The sequence below is a fragment of the Meriones unguiculatus genome, chromosome 5, assembly GCF_030254825.1.
Source record: "Meriones unguiculatus strain TT.TT164.6M chromosome 5, Bangor_MerUng_6.1, whole genome shotgun sequence".
NCBI lineage: Eukaryota > Metazoa > Chordata > Mammalia > Rodentia > Muridae > Meriones > Meriones unguiculatus.
Genome location: NC_083353.1, coordinates 97774516 through 97797912, shown reverse-complemented (window position 1 = coordinate 97797912; position 23397 = coordinate 97774516). Strand labels below are relative to the sequence as shown.

The window sequence follows — 23397 nt, the reverse complement described above, 5'->3', positions numbered from 1 at the left end:
ACATTGGAAGAAGGAAAAAACAGGAAACAGGACAGGAGCCTACCACAGAGGGCCTCTGAAAGACTCTACCCATCAGTGTATCAAAGCAAATGATGAGACTCATAATCAAACTTTGGGCAGAATGCAGGGAATCTTATGAAGGAAGGGGGAAATAGTAAGACCTGGAGAGGACAGGAACTCTACAAGCAGAATAAAAGATCCAAAAAGTCTGGGCACAGGGGTCTCTTCTGAGACTGATACTCCAACCTAGAACCCCTGCACAGATGTAGCCCATGGCAGCTCAGTGTCCAAGTGGGTGACCTAGTAAGAGGAACAGGGACTGTCTCTGAGATGAACTTAGTGGCTGGCTCTTTGATCAAATCGTCCCTGGAGCAGCCTTGCCAGGCCAGTGAGGAAGACAAGGCAGCCAGTCCTGATGAGACCTGATAAGCTAGGGTCAGATAGAAAGGGATGAGGATCTCCCCATCAGTGGATTTGGAGAGTGGCATGGGAGGAGCTGAGGGAGGGAAGGTGAGATTGGGAGGGAATGAGGGAGGAGGGCTACAGCTGGGATACAAAGTGAATAAACTGTAATTAATATAAAAAAATAAAAAATTAATAAAAAATACAGCCTTATTGTAAGCAATGCATGTGATACATTCTAATTTAATTTTATTTTAAAAAGCTGTAGCTATTAAATGTAATTTCACACACCGTATTTTGAGAGAAACTGAAGTAGAATGCAATGTTCCTTGTATTTTAGTAAGAAATACTGCTTTCTACCAGTTATATTATTGAATGGACATGATATGCCTGTCCCAGAACCTTCCAATATTTGTCTTTTGCCCATAGACTAGCAGTACTGTCACAGTTGGTAAGAGAAGCTTCTTTTTGCCAGAGGTGGTAGTTTCTGTTGGGTTCATAGTGATGCAAGTTGCCTGAGATCAAGTTACTGGTAGATGCCCAGAAATCACTGGTTCATCTATATCATCTTTTCTAAAGTTCAGAAAACATAAAGGAAGAGGGGGCAGTAAGATCAAAAGAGCGGAATATCATAGAATTCTGTCTTCTGGGTAAGATACAGTTGCTGCACTCTTCAAATGCAGTGATTGTACTCGCTTGCACAAAACCTGCACCACACTTGTGCCTGTTGACATTTTATTATAGACAGGGGTGGAGTCATGAGGCCCTATTCCTTTGGTATTTATAGACTGTTAACTGTTGCTGGGGGATGAAGAGAAATTTTCTTCAGTGGTGTAGTCACTGGTAGTTGGTTGTCCATGCTCCTATAAGGAACCCTAACTGAACTCACTGAGTCACCAAACAGCAAAATTCAAGGCATGAAATTAGAAGGGGAATTACGTGGGGGAGAGAAAGGGAACCTGTGGCAGAAGATGAGGAAAAGAGAGGGTAAGGGGTTGAATATGATTAAAATAAATTATATGCATGCACAAAAGGTCATAATAAAATAAATTGTGCATGATTAATAAATGATAAAAATTAACAAATTGCTTTCAATTTCCAGATTCGCCTTAAAATTTGAATGTCATTCTAGTATTCAGTGGACTGTGATGTAGGAGGAATCAGAAATAAATGTCTGTTATGAAGTTAATACGTGTGTGGATATAGATCACTTAGAAACCATATCAAGTTTGTTTATAAAAATTATTAAAAAGGACATAATCAGCACAGTGATCTAATTTGTATATGCAAATGTGAAGGTGTGCAGGTGTAAAAGGGTAGATACACACATTTTAAATGCTTCCTTATTGGGTCTATGAAGACTTGCCCTTTAACATCAATTAAAATCATTATGTATACAGCTGGTAAATCCTGTCTTATGGGCGACAAACACAGGTTCATGCATAATTACCCCTTTCAAACAGATCGAATACATTACAGAAAGTGGTGGAGGATATTTTCTGGGGGTGACAGCTAAGACAAGGTCTTGGAGATATGTGCCACTTGGTACTATCTGATGTCAAACTCCAAGTAACCCATACAAATTTACATCTTTAAACAATATGCTTTCTAAATGTAATTCATGTATAATAGGAAGCAGAGGCAGGTAATTCAGATATTAGTACAAATCTGGTACTTTAAAGAGATACAAATGAAATAATGAACAATCAAACAGAACCATTGGCCATAAGCCACCTATATGACACCAGGAAACAAAACAGATTTTGCCAAATGTTTGAAGAGTTGTCATGGTATATGGAACCAGATTGTTTTGACTAAGTCAAGGGTTTATAATGGGTGGAAGCACACAGACAAATTTTAGGTTAAAGTATATTTTCATCTTTTTATCCACAGGCAGCTTTTTGAGCCCTCACATGGTTCATGCAATTCTTTTTGCTTGGAGGGCATTCTGGATCCCTGATATTAAGAAGGAGCGTGGAGGTCAATGTTCCTACCTGTCTTATATAGCTTCCATCCTTGTCTATTTGCTCAAGTATAACAGAAAGACAATTTATTACAGGTTAATCAAATATTTAAAAATATTTCAACACGGTACCTTTCATTTTCTCTTAATAGTTCTCGTCCCTTTCTCCAGGTATAGACAGGTCTTGGAGATGCTTTTGGCTTACATTCGATGACAACTTCACCTCCCACCTTGACAAGCGTCATTCTTTTCAAGAGTGTTCTTGAGAAATCTGGACTCTCAGCTAGAGGAAATATACAAAAATAACACATTATTACAGAAGGAAGAAGCAACTTAGCCTGTTTCTTTCTGTGATATTTACTTACTATAGATCATCAGAGACAGGAAGCTAAATTTCTTCTGATGGAAAGCATGCAGCACTACATATTTGGATGGATGGGTTATTAAAATTTAATCCATGATTTATATGTGATAAAGTGCAACTGTTATATGGATGTAACCTGATGGATTTTGTATCCTCGACCGTGAAGATCAAGATATCAAACATTCTTACCCTCCTGTGAAGGCTTCTCTTAAAAAATTTATTTTACCTTCAAGTGGACAAAAATTTAAAATGTAAGAGAATCAACAGGGAAAGAAACAACAAAACAAAACAAACAAACAACAAAAAAAACAACCCAAATGTGGCAAGTTTCCTGATTATGTATGCTAAAGTGGTCCCTTTCTCTGATAGTTTCTGCTTCTGTTCTACAACATAGCATTCTCTTGTTCTCCTTTCCTTCCTCCCTCCCTCACTTCCCACCTCTGTCTCTCTCTCTTTCTCTGTCTCTGTCCCTCTCTCTCTTTGTATCTATTAGTTAATCCTTATATTATTGCCTTCTGTGAGTTTTTCCTTAAAAGGCAGTTACCAGTACCCAACACAATGCTTGTCCAATTTAGAAGAAATCACTTGCATTTGTTGCAGAAATTTGGAAAACCATGTTATACACTCGCTTTTATTGCTCTGAAGAGTCTACTCACATTGACACATTACATTGTGCTGACATATTAATAATATAAGATAATTACTGTTTCTCTGAAACAAAACACATCATCTTTAATCTAATCCAAATGAATGAATGACTAAATAAACAAATAAATGAAGCCTTTCTGAAAAAAAAATCTATGTTTTCTTCTGAGTTTATTTAGTTACTGTGCAAGGAAGAATTATTAAATGACCAGATGGATTCATTTTCTTTTGTAATTTGTACCTTATTTAAAATCTCTGACTCTTTGCAATTTAACATCATGAATTAAGGCTTTCATATCACAGTGAAGACAATATTTAAATCCAAACGACTTAAATGAAGACTTAGAGTGAATATATATACACACGGGTGAGGTGCATACCCATTTATTTTTAAAACATTTTTTATATGTATGTGTTTATATGTATATGTAGTATGTATATGCACCACATACATTCAGTGTCCACAGAGTCCAGAGGAGGGTGTCAGATTCCCTGGAACTGGATTTAAAGATGGCTATGAATCTCCATGGAGTGCTGGGAAGCAAACCTTAGTCTTCTGCAGGAGCAGAAAATGTTCTTGACTGCTGAGCCACCTCTCCAACTGGCCCATTTCTTAAACATCCTCAAGTAACAGCTAGCAGTTTTTTTTTTTTTTTAAACCAAGGACTGAATTGAACCTGGACTTTATGCATGCTAGGCAACTCTCTGCCACAGTGTGGTATCTATAGATCTCTGGTAATGTTTTTAACTTTGACATAAGGTAAGTTGCCCAGACTGGCTTTGCAGTGACTTGAACTTATAACCCTACTGCCTCACTCTGCCCCAAAGTGGCAGTGATAGGTCTACACCACAAGGCCTAGCTATAACCAGTAATTTCAAAATTTCAAATGGAGCTTTAGTAGAAACAAGTTAGTTCTTATTAAGGGCTTCTGTGGTAAAAACAATTTCCGCAACTGCCTAGCTACAAATAGAACTGAGAAGGTTACTGTGTGACAGGGTGCTATAATGTACTCACTAGGCTGGTATCACATGGGAAGAAAGAAAACAAAGGAATCACTAAGGATGCTGACATCTCAATGTGTATATCTGGATGCATAATAATCCACAATACAAAGGGTGAACTGAGAGTGATAAATGCTACTAGCAAACAAAGTGCAAGTCTAACTATTTATAATTAAAATATTGTATATTGTAATATTTTGCTAATTAGTATGGTCTACAAAGTTAAAGCATAAAAGTAATATGTCTAATGGAACATATGGTTAGGGCAGACCTACTAAACATTAAGCTAATAAGATATAAACATAAAAATTTAAGAAAAAAAGGGAAAAAAATAATTTAAGAACCTTAAATGACTTTCAAAATTGGAGGAAAACATGGAGTTAGTCAATTGGCATGGAGCACGTCTCACCCCTGGGGGCAATGGTCTCCTGAACCTACTCAGACCTCGGACACCACCACTGCTAGTTCTAGAACTGACGCAGGATGTTCCAACGAGGGGCTAAGGCTTCTCATAATATTTCCTATAAGCCCATACCTGTTTGTCTATATCCCCCATTTTTATTCATTATTAGCCAGATAGAGCCAAGTAATTGTGGTGATGATACTTGCTTTTTTGCCCAATGCCAGAATGCTAGTAAATTTAGGTATGCCCTGGTTACTCGCATGCCTCACTGGGTGCCTGTGCCCATTGATGCCCCTCACGCTATGACTCTCTTCAGAAAGAAAAGGGATCTTGGAACTACAGCCACCATTGTTACTACCATCTCATTGACTGCTGTTGGAGCTACCACCAGGGCATTAGCCATGAGTCATACTGGGCAGACTGCTCAGACCCTGAATAATCATTTAGCCAATGTAGCTCATGCCTTAGTTGTACATAAAGGAATTAATGCTCAACTAAAAGGAAGCTTGATGGTGTTCAATCAGAGGATTGACCTCTTGCAGGAGCAAATAGATACCCTATGGCAAATCGCTCAACCTGGCTGTCAATGAAAGTATGCTGGACTTTGTGTCACTAGCATACAACATGAGAATTTTTCCTGTGCTGCAAATCTGTCTAAACAATTGTCGAGCTATATTTTAGGTAATTGGACTGGAGAATTCGATACTACGATGGAGCAGCTGAGAGTGGCCATTGTCACAGTAAATTCTACCAGAGTGGACGCAGGACTAGCCACAGGATTATCAACATGGATTGCTGCAGCCATGAATCATCTGAAGGAATGGGCGGGCATGGGAGTATTAGCAGGCCTTCTGGTGTTGGTCTCCTTGGTTTGCCTGTGGTATATATGCAAGATTAGAGTCTCACAACAGTGTGATGCAGCCATGATCATTCAGGCCTTTACAGCCATTGAAGCAGGACATTCTCCCCAAGCATGGTTGGATACCATAAAAAGCTAAAATGTTACGCTCAGGATGCGAGGCTAAGCACTGCACTCAGGGTCAGCCGCTTTGGACCCAGAGAATAGCATGTCTGATTGCATGTGGGTTGATGCCCCAGGTCCCGCCTCTGAGAAAAAGGTATCTGACGGGTCTGATGCTCTTTGGGTGGATGACACCTAAATGAACATCTGTACAAAGTCCCAATTTATTTCTAATATCAGAGATCAGACCTCTACTCTTGCCTGATGCGTCTAAAACAAAAAGGGGGAACTGTAGAGAGCTGCGGAATGCTATGCCTTAAAGATGGAGCTGGTTTCCGCCTTCCACCTTCCCGATGGTGAGTGCTCTCTGTCACGAACAACTCCACATTTGGCTAAGGCCGAGGATCTGGCTTGCTTCCATGTATGTGGACCTATCTGCATTGCCCCCGTGGCACGCCTGGGTTGGCTACCCAGAGGCTATTTAAGCTGTGGGCTGGCTTTCCCCGGGGTCCGAGGATTGTTCAATGTTCCTGAATAAACTGCATTGAAAAAAAAAAAAGATATAAACATAAAATAAGATAATAAGATAAGCAAGATAGGGAACTAACAAAAATCTTAGCAAATTTTAAGCATGATTAAAATGTTGTGTCATAATCAACATGCATATCAAAAATACATTAATCAAAATATATAAAGAATATAAAATTTCTTCTCTCATTCCTCCTCTCTTCCTGTATGTGTGTGTGTATGTGTAAAACTAACTAGGGGGAGAAAAGAAAGAGTTTGCATTGCTAAGCTATAAAGTTAAGCTCAAATTGCAGAGAAGCTGAGCATCACCCAGTAGTGAGGAATGTGGCCGAGAATGCATCCACGGACTACGGGTGAATGCGATTGCCTGGTCTCATCTTCATCCACTGGCTAACTGTATTGGTCTGCATTACTGGGCTGTTGGTCTAGTTGCTTCAATAGTAAAGTCATGAACATGTAAAACAGCGGCTCTCAGCTTTCCTAATGTTGTGACCCTTTAATACCATCTCTCATGCTATTGTGTCCCATAACCATAAAATTATTTCATTGCTACTTCATAGCTGTAATCTTGTTATTTTTATGAATAGTCATGTAAATACCTGATATGTGAAACCCTCGTGAAAGGGTTTTTTGACCCCTCAGGGGGTCATGACCCACAAGCTTAAAACTGCTGATATAAAGCCTTTACGCTGTATCGATATCTTCTACTTAGCAATCCCACATGAGCAACATGGTAACACAGGAAAGCGTTTTGACAGAACAGACTCCTTCTCAGAGTAGGTAAACATCCAAACTGACACACACACACACACACACACACACACACACACACACACACACACACACACAAAACCCATCAAAATAAAATCAAGTCTTCTAGAAGATCTTTTGAAGGAAAAATTAAAAATAATATTACAAACCTTTCTCATAAAAAAAATCCCTTCTTACAACTCTATCTTCCTACATATATGAATTTATCACTCCAGGCAGATATTTTCATCTGTTCGGGAGGAAGTCTGCCTCTGCATTCAAAATAAGTTTATATAAATCAAACTGTGTGCCACACATGGGTTTATTTGTCATAAAAAACCTATTATCGCATTTACAGAATTTGAAATTATACGATATCAGACACACAGAAAGCAGAAAACATGTCTATTTGAAGAGGCATTTGTATTTTTCCAGTCATATTACCTTTTGGATATGTTAGAGATAAGACTGACTTGAACATCTTTCACTCTTAAGAATGAAATTATACACCAACTATCTTCCTGTTGTCGATTCCATTTGTTTCCGGTGTTATCTAGCTTTGCAAATGTGTCAGTTGTCACCATAAGGCATACTGGTTTCTAGGAGCAAGACTATCAAAGCTCTGTCATGTTTTGAATACCGGATAGGCTTCGTAATATTCTGCTATTTGGTGATGACTTTATGCCCTAGAGATGCAGTTTAGCTTATGAAGGGGTATTTTTCTTATTGATATCCTATATTTACTCTGAGTCACCCAAATGTCAGCTTAGTCCAGGCCCAAAGGGAAAGAAAATGGGTCCTTCTGCCCACTTGGCACTCACAAAGAAGGCAGTTCTCCTGGATGATATTGGTAGTGGCCACAGGAGGGCAGCATTAAAACACAAGTTTTGTTCATGTTAACTACTTCTTGGGGAGGTAAAATTTCAGTGGCCCTCCAAAGCTCTGGAATGACAAAACCAGCAGTGAAATCACCCACACCCATCTGGGAGCTGCTGACAGATTCTTGCAGGTGCTCATTTGCTGATCCCAGCAGACCTGGAGGCCAGGGTTTCTCACGTGAGCTGCTAGATGTCAGCAATCTCAGTGCTGGGATGCATCCTGCAGCAGCCATCTCCCATGAGGGAGGTGCAGCTCTTAATTACTTACCCATAATTTGTACTACTCTAAACCTATTTTACATATGAGAAGCTGTGGAAATCCACCTATATAACTCACAACTATTTATATTTAATTAATTAGATGACTCCTGGTCCCATAACAAGGGTATCTAAAGTAGGCAATAGAACCCCTGAAAACAGAAGTTTTCTCTGTGTCTGAGGTAGTGTCGTTTCTCAAGAGAGAAAATAAAATTCCCTTAACTGAGTATGCAGAGGCAATACCATTTGGGAAATCCATGAATACAATGTTTTACTACATTCCTGAAGAGGAAAGGATAATTCTGCATGCCTGTTCTGGCAGAGCTGGCCTGTAGAAACATCACTGGGAACATTGCCAGTGGAAACTATTAAGGCTGGTGCTTTTGGAAGTTTAGAATTTCATATTATTTTAACCTTTATCTATTATCTTTAGCGATTACCTCACCATCCGATAAAAATACCCAGAGCAAACGCATTAATTCCAATCTTTCTTTCACTGAGGAGATAATGGTTATATCAGACCACAAACCTCAAGCTTCTCTTGGCTTATTGGCTAAAGGTTGGGAGTGAGAGTGTGGTTTTCAGAGTGGGGGTGTGGGGGTGTGAGTCTGTGGGTGAGAGTGTGAGTGTGGGGGTCTTTTATTCTGGTTTTAAAATCCGGCCTCCCTGATTAAGAAGCTGTACAGAAAGAGATACTTAACATAACTCTGAAGGAGATGATTTTCTTTCTTCATTAGCATAATGTATCATTTCCAACCTCTTTAAAGTCAACATTCTATCTGTTTTACTTTGGAATGATTACTTATGACCACTTTATTTCCTAAGACCCTAACAACTCATGCTCCTTTGTGTGAGGTATTATAAAGTAGAAGCAAAGAAACATAATATTTACAGTTGCAATGTTATTTGCTGAACTAAGAGAAAAATACATATGTTGTACAAAAAGCGCTAGCAATGGTTAATTAAGTGTTAATTATTGCATTAGCAAAATTTAAAATCACTTGGAAGAGCAGCCTATAGGTGTGCCTCTGGGGGATTATTCTGATTATTTAGTTTATATGGGAAGGCCAGTCTTAATTTTGGTTGGGGCCATTCCCTGGGCAAAGCTGTATAAACTAAAGAAAGTGAGCTAACACTAGCATGCATACATTCATCTGTCACTCTCTTCTCGACTTTAGATGCAATGTGACGAGTTGTCTCAGTCTCTTGCCACTGTGACTTCACTGCAGTGATGAGCAACTACTTGCAGTGATAGACAGCAGCCCACAGGGATAGATAGGAACCTGTAACTGTTGAGAATGAACCCTTCTCCCCAAAGTTGCTTGTGTCAGCATATATTACAGCAGCTTAACAAAAAGCTGTGGAAGTACTTGACATAATACTTGGAGGTACTTGACATGGTATCGTTCCAGAGAAGCTGACACTCCTTTCTCTCCATGACTATTTCCAACGCAACAATAACGTCTACTAAAGGCATTGGGGGCCTTGTATACAAGAGAATTTCTTACAATCACAAAGATAAACCTTTGTGTAAAACAAACAAACCAGAATCCTTCTTTATTTGGAAATAATCATAGATTTACAGAGAACTGCAAGTACATCATAGACACGGCCTCTTTGTTCTTCATCATGCTTCTCCAATGAATGTGTGGCATTGCAGATAGCAGAATAAGGAAGCTGGCCATTAGGTGTACATCAGTCACTTATGTAGTTTTACACATATAGCACTGAGGTCAAGATAAAGAAATGGCTGCAAACAACATGCTTTTGCTTAGCGGTCCTATCCTGCCCTTTTGACCAAATTGTTTTTAATCCCTCGGAACCACCAGTTTCTCTGTGTGCTTTTCCCATGTTCAGACTATTTTAGACACAGAGAAAATCACATGGTATCCAACCTTCTGGTTTCTTTTTTCCCACTGAACTTCATAGCTCTGGTGAGACATCCAAGCTAGCATGTATCCAAACAGCTTCTCTGTATTACTGAGTGGTAAACCCTAGTGTGGATATGAAATATCACTTCAAAATAGGCATTACAGAGTTTATGGTGACTGCCAAACAGCTTTTGTGCAGAGGCACCATTTCAAGATCCCTCAATGATTTCTCTGCCAACAAGTTGAATCAGGCATAGTGTTTTTCCCTTTTATGAAGGGTTTGAAGATCCAAAGACTAATTAAGTAAATAAAGAAAGATACTATTTCTTATTTCAAGAAAAAATGCTTAAACTCCACTTTAAAACATTCTTTTTCAAACATTCATTAGCACAGTACTTTAAATCATTCTTATGTAATGCTTTAGTAGGGTTTAACCTCTGACCTCTTGTTAACCTCCTTTGACCATCTACATAAATATAAAAAAGACATTATGCATTTTTAAAACTGGTTAATTGCATTGACCTTGTATCTGTCTAAATGTTACTTCATTGTATTTAGCAATATGTTCTTAACTCTTATATAAACCCATAGCTACAATGTTACATATTATTATAAATAACTTTATTTTGTGATAGAAATATTTGCTGAAAGAAGACAGACCTGCAAGTGGGACAGTGTAAATTTTAAAACTCCAGTTTTAAAAGGTAGTTCTCTGCTTTCTTAGACAATTAAGAATAGTTCTTCCTCAAGATCTAGCCATACCACTTCTAGGCATATATTCAAAAGAGGCTCAAGTAAACAATAAGAATATTTGTTCAACCATGTTTTTGCAGCTTTATTTCTAATAGCCAGAAGATGGAAACAACTAAGATGCCCCTCAACTGAGGAATGGATACAGAAAGTATGGTACATCTATACAATGGAATACTACTCAGCAATTAAAAATAAGGAAATCATGAAATTTGCAGGTAAATGGTGGAAACTGGAAAAGATCATCCTGAGTGAGCTATCCCAGAAGCAGAAAGACACACAAGGTATATACTTACTCATATAGACATATAATATAGGATAAACCTACTAAAATCTGTACACCTAAAGAAACTAATCAAGAGGGAGAACTTGGCTAAAATGCTCAATCCCCATCCAGAAAGGCAAAGAGGATGGATATCAGAAGAAGGAGAAAACAGGGAACAAGTTAGGAGCCTGGCACAGAGGGCCTCTGAAAGGCTCTGCTCTGCAGACTATCAAAGCAGATGTTGAGACTTATGGACAAACTTTGAGGAGATTGTAGGGAATCTTAAGAAAGAAGTGGGAGTTAGTAAGACCTGGAAAGGACAGGAGCTCCAAAAGCAGAGCAACAGATCCAAAATATCTGGGCACATGGGCCTTCCCTGAGACTCATACTCCAACCAAGTAGCATGCGTGGAGATAACTCAAAACCCCTGCACAGATGTAGCCCATGACGGTTCAGTCTCCTAGTGGGTTCCATAGTAATGGGAACAGAGACTGTCTCTGACATGAACTGATTGGCCTGCTCTTTGATCATCTCCCCCTGAGGGGGAAGTAGCCTTACCGGGCCACAGAGGAAGACAATGCAGCCACCCCTGATGAGACCTAACAGACTAGGATCAGAAGGAGGGAAAAGAAGACCTCCCCTACCAGTGGACTTGGGGAGGGGCATACGTGGAGAAGGGGGAGGAAGGGAGTGATTGTGAGGGAGGAGGGAAGGAATTACAGGCAGGATACAAAGTGAATAAAATGTAATTAATAAAAAAAATTAAAATAAAAAAGTGGGAAAAAGATAGTTCTCCTCTTAGCTCTTACTAGATCATTGTGTTTGTTTGTTTGTTTGTTTGTTTGTTTGTTTGTTTTTGAAGACAAGGCCATATTTGTCACCAGCTGGCCCTGAACTCATTATGTAGCTGAGCATGACCTTGAAATTCTAACCCCGCTGCCTTTACTTCCCCAATGCTGTAAGTATAGGCGGTATGCACATGCCCACCAGCTATGTGCGCTGGGGATTTGAACCTGTGGCTTCATGCACAGTAGGCAAGCACTCTACTAACTAAGCTCTATCCCTTCCCCCAGTAGTTCTTTTGTGATAACTATGCTTATTGTGTAGCCCTGTGACCAAGCACAGGTCTTTATATGAAGTACTATGTATATGTATATGTTTCAAACTCCGGGGTTTGTCTCATTTCTTCCTCGTGATGCTTTGCCAAGGTCCTCTATACCTTTCTTCCCAGATACTATGGCTATAAATTCCTTCTTTAAATCCAAAGCCTGGTAACAGGACACTTGAGCTAGTAATCACTCTCTGGGCAATTTAAACTCACAAGTTACCTGAACATAGGACAGCTTCAACATCTCGCTCAACAAAACTACACACCGAGGAACTTGGTTTGTGGCACCTGCCAATTTCTGTGGTGCAAATATCCCACCTTTGTTCACGTCAACATGAAATCATTAAAGGCAGAACTGAAAAGAGCTTTGCAGCATCGGCTCCTGTCAATAGGAACTGGCACCAGCACCCCACTGGCTTTGTCCACTTTCCTCAAAGCTGGATGGCAAAAGGATACAGGGTACATGGACCCTGGGGCTTCCAGCTTGCTAGATGTAGGCCTTATTCTGCAGCTGTAGCATGGACTTTTGTTTATTTTCTTGGTATACCCACAAGAGGAATCGGTGTTAAAAAGCCAAGAACCTCAAAACTTTCACAATTGTGCTAGTGGGTTCACTTTATTCAACAAATCTGTTTTCTAGACTTTATGAATAGAGGTATCATGGCAGTTTTAAGTGCTTCTGTTTCCATGGGAACATATTATAATGTAGGAGAGCCATGTGTGGAACGCAGTAGAGGCAGATTCCTGGTTATCACGCTCCTTCAGGAAGGCATCAGAACCAGTTGTGCAGGCAGACAGTATGTCATATGCCCTTGGCCATGTTCGTTTTCACTCACACCTAAAGACTTCATTAAAAGCCACATGTGTTACTCTAAAGACAAATCAATTGCATTAGGAACATTTATGAGCCACAGTTTTCTCATGTTTGAAAAACATCAAAGGTGGTCTTATAACAAATACTGTATACCTGGCAAAAACTTTCTTCTACAACAGAGTTTTTTAATCAAATTAATTCATTAATTCGAATTTATTCACATTGTATCTCTTCTGCAGCCCTCTCCCTCATCTCCTCCCAGTTCCACCCACCCTGCTACTTTCCCCCCTATGCCCTTTCCCTCCTGCCCTTCCATCTGACAGTTTATGTTGTGCTTATGGATAATGGGGCATGGAAGATAGATAGGCTGAACATGGTGGTTATACCGAGAAAACAGCCTCGTCCTGCTTCTCTTGATTTTATGAAAGAGAAAGCTACTTGCTGTAATGGCTTAGACCGAGGATGAAAGATACTTAGATCCTGGACTCAGCATCACTGGCATCTCAGTTAACTCAGCATAATCATGTTAAGGAGCTTCTTGGGATCATCTGCTCTTGAACATACCCACCATGAGTGGGACTTGGAAACTTGTTGTTGTTTTATTTAATTAACCTAGAGAACAATGATGGGCAATAGCTATTCCGTCCTAAATCTCCAAGCCCACATAGTTTCCTACCATTCAGATTTCACCTATTATTCTTGCTTTTAATCATACCTTAGGTCTGGTCCATCTCTCCACACGGTTCCAAGTCCTCTCCTCTGGATTCTCTGCTCCTCTCTCCTCATGGTACCAAGACCTCTCCTGCCTACTTCTGCTCCCACTTTCTCCTCTTCCCCCCTCTTGCTTCCTTCTCTTCCACTCTGAACCAAAATGTCCCACCCTATTCTTTTCATTGGGACTGGTTGTTTTATTGACAATACAGAGAACAAATGGTGGCATGTTTACACAAACTTGAGACATGTGATGCTTAGACTAAGTATCACAATGCAACGAGACCTGAAATATTATAAAAATTTGCCTCTGACCATCGAACAGAAGAATTTGTACCAGCAGTCAGTAAAGACACATAGTTCCAGGCTTTCTTTCAGGCCTGAAATCAGACTTGAACTTAGCATCCCAAACTAGTTCACACATATAATAAATATTAACATGTACTGCAATATCTTCATTTCTTTTTTGAAGAATGGTGGTATGAAGCACACAGCATGAAATTTACCACCTTAGCTACTTTCCGAATAGATTAATGTTAACTCAATGTAATACTCTTCAGTGGAGCTCTACTAGCTTTTTATTTTGCAAAACCAAAACTTTATATACCCATTAATTAATGACCTCCCACCTCCACACTTCTCCTCTTTTATACCTCTGTTTTCTGTTCTTATAAAGTTGACTTCTCTAGGGGCTTCACGTAACTGGTATCAACAGAATTTCCTTCATGTGATGCTATTTTTTCACTCCCTGTGTCCTCATGGTTCATCCATGTTGTAGTATATGTCTGTATTTCTTTATCTTTAAGGCTGAGTAATATTTCATTGTATGTGTACTGTGTTTTACTAGGTATCTAAACATGAACCATTAGATTGCTTTAATTTTCTGGTCGCTATGAGTAATTATGCAGTGATCATGAGTGTACAAATGCTTGGCTGGAATGCTGCTTTTTATTTATTTTGGATATATACCAAGAGGGAGGCTTGCTTGGTTTTATGATAACTTGTAACATTTTGAGGAGATACTATACTATTTTCTGTAGTGCTCTAACTTTTTCACTGCCACTAATGGTGCACATGTTACAATCTATTGAATTCACTGCTTTTCCCTGCTTCAACTATTTTGACCTTGAAATTGCCCAAAATAGTTTGGTCATTGTCCTCTTTTAGCATTTGCTATTATTTTTCTCTTCCTTTGCCCCCCCCCCACTCTGTTTAGTGGTACGTGTCATCCTATATGGTACAGTACAATACTTCATTGTGATTCTAATTTGTATTTCTTTATGAATTGTCTCTGTTTACAATAATGTCTATTCAAGACCCTGGTCTATTTTTTTTTTGTCTTTTTAGTTGTAAGCCTATCTCCTTTGCAGCTGAGCCACCTCTCCAGCCCCCTTTGTCTACTTTTTAGTTGGTTTGCTTCTTACTATTAAGATGCAGGGGGTGTTTTTATTCCCTAGGCAGTAATCCTCATGCAAATATAATCTCCACTGCACACGTGGCCTTTTCAATGTTATTTCCTCACATGAATGAACACTCTCTGTTTGATGTATTTCTATTAAGACAGGGGCTCAACTTTGTTCTTTTAAATACGGATATCCAGTTTCTACAATACCATATTAAATCGTGTTCATGCAAAACTCACAGGGACAACAACCAAAAACTGTATAACTAGCTACAATAAGACCAGGTACACACCATCACATCAAGGGGAGTTGGGTCAGGGTTTGGGGAGAGAGAAGGGAAGGGAAGCCACGGTTGGGTTGTAATATATTAGAGAAGAATATATAAATATGTAAATATTATTCCCTATTAAATATGTATAACACATATTTAATATATATATTCTTCTCTAAAATATATTGAACATATTAAACAGAGACTGGGAAGATGAAAAGAATTGTGTGTGTGTGCTTACATGGATGCAGGTACTCATAGGTCACAGCATGCATGTGGAGGGCAAAGGTCAGAGAACAGCTTTTAGGAAATTCCCTCTTGTCACCTTGTGAAACCTTGGAATCAAACTCGGGTTTTCAGGTCTGTGTGCAAGGGGTCTTCCTACTGGATCTGGATCTTTTTTTTTTTTTTTTTTATGCCAGTCTGCTGCTATTGCTGTCTTTGGGCACCATTGCTGAAACTTTTTTGGTCATATTCCATGGTTTGTTTTGCAGGCTTTCTCTTCTTTCATACTGATCTATAAACCTATGTGCAGAGGCTGTTTGGACACTTCCTGTCCTGCAATCAGGAATCATGAGTTTTCCAGTTTTGTTCTTTTTTAATATACTGTTAGCTACTGATGGCCCCCTTGAGCTCTCATGATTTACATTTATTTATTTATTCACTACAAATTACTTTCCACTGAGATATTCTTGTGGTTGTATTGAAGTTGGCAACAGATCTGGGAAGAATGGGCACTTTAAAAGCACGGAGTCTTCTAATACAAAGAGGGGATTCCTTTCCATCTGTATTTCCTCAGTTCTTTCAACAATCTCATGTAGTTTTGCGTGGAAAAAAATTCGGCCCTTTTGATTACTCCTAAACTTATTTTTCTTTGATGCTATCATAGATAGGACTTCTCTTGATTTCCCTTTTGGATTCCTCTCTGCTGGCACGCTGCACTGTCACTGAATTCTTTGAGTGTTCTGACTTTTGCATCCTGCAGCTTTCCTGAAATGATTTATTAGTTTCAATAGGGCGTCTCTGCTTTTGTAGCTGCTTTCGGGTTTCCTCTATGTTTATATCATGTCATCTTCAAACAAAGATTTTACTTTCTTCCTATTCCAAGTTGGAAGCCTTTACTGCTTTTTCTCATCTAATTGCTCTTCCTCAGTCTTCCGGCACTGCACTAAACAATAATGATGAGGGTGGGTATCCTTTCCTTGTTCATCGTAGGAGGCTTTCATGCTTTCAACAATGAGTGTGATGTTGGCAGGCTTCATTGTAAGCGATTCCTGTTAAACTGAGACGGTTTTCTCTAACCTTTATTCTTGAGTACCTTTTTTAAAAATCATAAAACGGTATTGAATTTTGACAACTGTTTTTTTTTTTTTTTTCATCGACTGAGGTGATATTTGGCGCTTTATGACAGTCTTCCCCTGTAGCAGTAAGACGAGCAGATAGATATTCACATCATGAGCCATGGTGGGTATTCCTCCATGCTGATATATATGGCTGCTTAGCATAATGTTGGCGATTTTTTTGCATCACGGGATGTATAGTACAGACATCTGCTGCTCATGGTATTAGACAAACGCAAAACTCAAAGAATGAGGCTGGATGTGTTTCCTCTTAAATTTCTGGGGAAGGCTTGAGGAGAACTGGATTCCTCTTCAAATGCTTGGTAGGATTCTCCACAGGGAGCCTCTAGTCCTGGGCATTTTTTTCTTGGGAGGCTTTAACTGTGATTTAGTAGTTACAAACTATTCAGATTCTCTAAAACATCTTCATAACTCAGCTGGAAAGGTTGTATGTGGTAATTCACCTGACTCCTCTCAGGTTTTAAGCTTAAAAAATATCTGTGCTAAAATTTTAATATTTTATTTTTCATTTTTTGTTGTATGTTAGTTTTTTTTTTTTCTTTTTTTGTTTTAGTCTAGAAGGAGGTTTGGAATTTTGTTGATCTTTCTGATTATTAACTCTTCATTTTACTGATTTCTTTTCTATTCCTTATTTCATGTGTTTGGTGTTAATGGTTATTATTTCTTCGCTACTACTTTTTTTGTTTTGTTTTGTTTAATTTCTTTTTCTAAGTTTTTAGTTGTAAACCCAGGTTGTTAATTAGGTAACTCCTTTTTAAATTCTTTGTTACTGTCAATTTACCTCTTACTACAAATTGTGCTGTATTTGTAAATTTTGATGTATTTTCACACCAGGTTCTTTTTTATTTCTTTCAACCAACTGATGATATAAGAATCAACTCTTCAGTTTTCACATATTTGTAGATTTTTCTTTTTTTCCCTCAACAACTGAGTTCTATTTTTATCCCAATGCAGTTAGAGAGTATGTTTTGTATAATTCTAATCTTAAATCTGTTGAGACTTGTTAGATGTGGATTATTTTATAGAATGTCACAGGCATGCTTGCAAAGAATATTGGGGAGAGTTGATCTTCAGGTTTCAGTTATATCTAACTGGTCTACCTTTGTTCAAGTGTACTGTTTCCTTGTTGATCTTTTTCTACTTCTCATAATTTAAGAATGGTATATCAAAGTATTTTATAATAGTTTCATTTCTTCCCTCATGTTTTCTGACTTTTGCTTCATATATTGGAGGTGCTAATACACACACACACACACACACACACACACACCCATACACAAATCATCCTGTGGTGGTTAGCTGACCCTTTTACCATGGTACAATATTGATAATGTGACAGGTTTTTTTTTCTTTGCCTTTTAGTTTGTCTTGTGTGATGCACTGATTTTAAATATATATTTTATATATATTTATATAATATAAATATATAATATTATATATAAAATATAAATATATATTTTAAAAATATATGTATTTATTTTATTTTCTGTGTGTTTGCCTGCACATATGTATGTGCATCGTATGTGTGCTTGGTGTCCTCAGAGGTCAGAAGAGGTCAGTAGATTACCTAGAACTGGAGTTACAGATGGTTGTGAGCAATTATGTGGGTGCTGGGAATTGATCCTGGTTTCTCTACAGGAGCAAGTGCTCTTAACTATGTAGCAACCTCTCCAGCCTGTATACTCACTTCCTAAAAGATAGCATGTAGTTTCAATATTTGAATATCAATTCAGCTAGTCTGTCTTTTAAATTATAGCTAATTCATTTTATATTTGAAACACTTATTGATAGGGAAGGAATAAAATAGCTTATTTGTGGTTTTCTGTATGTTTTTTTCTTAATCTTTTGTGCCCTTTCTTTTCTTTGCATACTATTCTGTGTTTCCTTGTTATTTAGTGACATGTTTTCTTTCTGATCATTTCTATTTGTGTGTGTCTCATATGTGTGGATATGATATACACATGTATTTGTGCTTACCATTGCACTTATATGGCTATCTTAAAGTCAGTTCCTGTTGCATATATAAGTTTTTTTTCCTATACATCCTGTAACCCATAACTATCTCACTTTTAAGAAAAATTATTTATAATAATATATACTCAAATATATAGTTACATTTTATGCTTCTTTCTTTATATATTTTTTTCTGACTTAAAAGTGACTTTCATACCTGTGTTAGAGTATTGAAAGACTACATGCATGTATGTGTGTATATGTGTATGTATGTATGCATGTATGTATCTCTACATGGTAGTTTGATTGAGATTTTCATATAATTTCATTATTCATTTTAATTGAAAGATTTCCTTTAGCATTCATTGCAATGTGGTCTACTAATGATGAACTTTTGATTTTGTTGGCCTGGGGAAGTATTGATATCTCTTTCATTTTATAATTTTATTATTATTATTTAGTTCAATTTATTCAATTTGTACCCTTGCTGTATCCCTCTCCCTTGTCTCCTTCCAATCCCAACCTCCTTCCCTCTTCTCCCCTTATGCCCCTCCCCTAGTCCACTGATAGGTTAGGTCTTCCTCCCCTTCTGTTTGACCCTAGCTTATCAGGTCTCATTTGGACTGGTAGCATTGTCTTTCTCTATGGCCTGGCAAGGCTGCACTCCCCAAGGGAATGTGATCAGAGAGCCTGTCACTGAGTTCATGCCAGAGAAAGCCCCTACTTCCCTTATCAGGGAACCCACTTGGAGAGGGAGTCTATGGGCTACATCTGAGCCAGGGTTTTAGGTCCTCTCCATGCATTGTCCTGGGTTGGGGTATCAGTCTCTGCAGGGTGCCCAGGGCTCAGTTTTATTGGCTTTGTTGGTCTTCTTTTAGAACTCCTGCCCCCTCTAGGTCTTTCTTTCATAAGATTACCTGCACTCTGCCCAAAGTTTGGCTATGAGTCTCAGCCTCCACTTTGATGTCTTTCATTTTTAAATGAAAGTTTTGTTACGCATGGCGTTTTTAGATAAAAAAAATATATATATATATTTACAGAATTTTTATTAGATAATCCTGTTCCTACTGGATTACAAAACTCATGCTGAGAAGTCTATTAACAATCTTTCTAAGTCTCTCTTATACATGAGATGCGTCATTTGTTTCTTCTTGTCACTGTTTTTTGCTGTGGACATTTTCTTTTCATTCTTGGCTTTGGACAGTTTAATTATCATTTCTCTAAGTGTGTATCTCTTTGGATTCACTCTAGAAGCGATTCTTTGAACTTCTTGACTCTCTATGCCCATCCCTGCCCAATAGATTTAAGCCATCATTTATTTAAACATATTATTTAACACTTTATTTTAATTTTTTTGAATTTCAGAAGATGTGTATAGTTCTGTTGGATTCTGTCACATAAATTTCTTGTTTTTTTTTAAATTTCCTTTGAGTTTTACTTCTCTGCCTCTATAATTTCCAATGTTCTTTCTCTGAATTATTGATTATTATGCCTCTAGTGTATACTCACTGTATAATTGACTCTGATGTCAGACCAAGCCAAGGGGACGAGAGCTTTTGTATTCAGTGGGCCTTACCCCCCGAAGCCTTTTGTTCCTATCAGCATTTAGATTTAGGGAAAATACACATTTCCTTTGGCATCCTCCTCCCCTTCATATAAATCATAAAAAGTCACTATACTGACTGTATCTTCTACTTCTTCCCCCACTGTCTCCAGATAAATGTAGAAGTTGGGATTATTTTTCAGATGATTTCATTTAATGCTCAGATGTTGGTGGGATGAAAAGAGAAGCACTAAACCCTAGTGAGTGGGCACTATGAATTTTTCTACTATGATTTAAAATGGCTGGTTCCTCCAATGACTAGATTGCAAAATCATTCATTGTGTTAGGTGGCTGGATAGATATTAGCAACCTTAGAGGCCATTAAGGCTGCATCCCTTCCTCATTGTTAGCTTTGAACCCCAACCCATGTTTCCGCGATAATACAAACAAAGGAAGATTCCTAATCACCCCTCATGTGATTTTAAATGGTGCTTGAGAAGATGAATATAGTACAGCTTTGCTGAGGCCTGTTAAAGCAGAAGTACTTCCTTATGGTCAAAAAAAAAAAAAAAATTAGAGTTCTATTGCAGGCCCTGGGTAGAGATAGAACAGTCTGATTTGCTTATCAAATTGGAACGATACCTACTGCTATATCTTTCATTAGGAGTTAGTACAGCTGGCCCTGCCAATTATTTGGTCAGGACATCACCTCTTGGAGGGCTGTTTCACCTTCAGACATACTAAGGAGATGGGAGGAATAATTATCTCCTTTATGATATCATGAAGCTATACTCCAATACACTTCCATGCTCATAGATCTTCACAGCTAAACCTGTTCTCTCTTCTGAGTTCTAATTGAAAAAGTATCACTTTCTTTTTTCTTTTATCTCTTTTTGAGATAGTGTCCCAAAGTCTATTGACCACCAAAGTTGAACCTGTCTGCTTTGTTGGATCCTAACTCAAAAAAAAGGCTATCTCTTATTCTTTTGTTTTATATTATAACATTTATTTTTATTAATTACAGTTTATATCCCACCTGTAGCTCCTTCCCTCTTTCCCTCCCAACCCCACCTTTCCTCCCTCTTCTCCACCAATGCCCCTTCCCAAGTCCACTGATAGGGGAGGTCCTCCTTCCCTTCCATATGATCCTAGCCTATCAGGTCTCAGCAGGCATGGCTGCATTGTCTTCCTCTGTGGCCTGGTAGGCTGATCCTCCATCAGGGAGAGGTGATTAAAGAGCAGGCCACTGAATTCATGTCAGAGACAGTCCCTGTTCCCATTGTCTCCCTCCTCCTACAAGCTTCTGAGTTTCACCACTTACTTGCACTCAGGTTTTTCCATCAAACTCCAATAAAATTGTTCTCAAGCTTCCTTCTGTGTCCACTTTAAAATCCCTTTATTAATGAGACTAAGGATATACAAAAGAGAATCCAAGTTTTTCCGGTAGCAATTGTTTCCAAAAGCTCATAATGACAACTACTCTGTGAATTGTTGAGTTTGTGTATCCAAGGGAAGAAGGGCCCTTTTATTTTGTTATTTTGCTGCCATTACTCCCTACTTGGAATAACTTGTTACCAGAAGGAGGTAGAGAGGAAAATAATTATCTCATTTCATTACATTTCCTCACTAGAAAGATTTGAGGGGGGCAGTGCTAAAATATGTAGAATAATAAATGCATTTAAAACATTACTGGAGTCAAATAGGAAAAAAGGAAGAAAAGCAATCACAGTATAATTGTATGAGAGTTAAATTAGCTTGGACTCTTGAAAGCCAGCATAGACAAAGCAACATGGAGAGCAGGGGAAAAGAGTCTGCTTATTACTGGGTGGTGAAAATTTTGACTCTGTAATAAAAGATTTGCACTTTTCAGTTTTAAAGAAAAAGTTTTGCATTTTAAGATCAATTTGTTAGGAATATATTTTTGAAGAACTATGGATTTCATAGCAGATAATGCTTTCACAGCAGTTTTATTAGGGATGCAAGAATTCTATCAATAAAACAATATACAGTAGCCTCACGCCAATGCCTTGATTCACATTTTAACTCCTGGCCTTTTTATGGCTGTGAGGAATTATAATATACATCTTTGAGATTGCAATGTCTTTCCTAGGTAATCATTAAGGTATAAGATCCATAGCATGCAACAACTTTGCTCAGCCTTCACATGGTAGTTGGTCAAGTCATTCTTTCTATCAGTGTCCTGCTGAGACAGATCATTTAACCATGGTAGCTATCTATGACAATGAGTATTTCTGTCATATAGGCAACTTCTGATATGGAATACTGATGCTAAGCAGAGATTTCCTCAGGCAGGATACACTCTGCTTTTAAAAAGAAAGCAAATGTTCTGTCTAGAAATGAATGTATGTTCTTGGCCAGAAATGTCAGCATGATCTGGTTCCTTGTTAGAAATGTGAATTTTCAGGTCTCATCTCAGAAGTACTATCCAGAAATTCTGGGGGAAGGGTTCAACAATATTTAGATGGAATTATATCTGGATGGTATGGGTTCCCAGTATAGTTTGAGAACTGAGACTTTAGGCAAAATTCTATGGTATTTAGATTTGATCAGTAGGAACACTGGAATCAGCGACTCTCTGCATGCTCAAACTTTGACTCTGAGATCCAAGCATTTGCTTTGTCTCTTTGCAGTGGTAGTGTTTCTGGCTAGCCATTTGCATTTGGATAAGAAAGACATTTGTCCTCTCATTAGATGCTGCTCACACTCCTCCGTTTGATTATTTTGTAATCTGGCTCAACGAGGCAGTTGAGAAATCAGACTGAGATGCAGATAAGCACTTGTGGAAGTCCCTCTGAAATAACTTTTAGTTTAGCCTTAATGGTTTTCTAATTTGGGAGCCAATCATCTGGATAAATGCCAAATTAACTGGATAATTGCTCAACCCTGCACCTCACTGTAATTGGTCCATCAGTTACTTGATGTGGCTTGAGTGTCCTGCTAGGGTCAGATGTCCTCTCCCAAGCAGGGCAAGAGAGTTTCTGCAGTGGCATTTCCTTGAAATATACTGCAGCAGTGGCTGCCAGTACACATTTTAAGTAACAGTTGGAAAAAAAAAAAAAAAAAAAAGGAAGTTCTTCAGGACAGAGGCATCTGTTTCAGTAGCTGGAAATTTTCAGTCCTCGAAAATTCAAGTCATATTCAGAAATTACTGGGCAGACCACTACCTTTTAAG

General features: G+C 38.3%; 1 protein-coding gene across 8 annotated transcripts in view; it reads right to left on the bottom strand.

Annotated features, from left to right (window-relative positions):
• LOC110555893 (contactin-4) overlaps positions 1-23397 on the bottom strand; it is a 1034823-nt gene that overhangs the window by 150478 nt on the left and 860948 nt on the right. For all 8 annotated transcript variants that reach the window (XM_060383874.1, XM_060383872.1, XM_060383875.1 and 5 more), the window contains one exon: positions 2498-2648. In XM_060383874.1, the coding sequence (XP_060239857.1) occupies positions 2498-2648 (151 nt within the window). The remainder of the gene's footprint in view (positions 1-2497; positions 2649-23397) is intronic.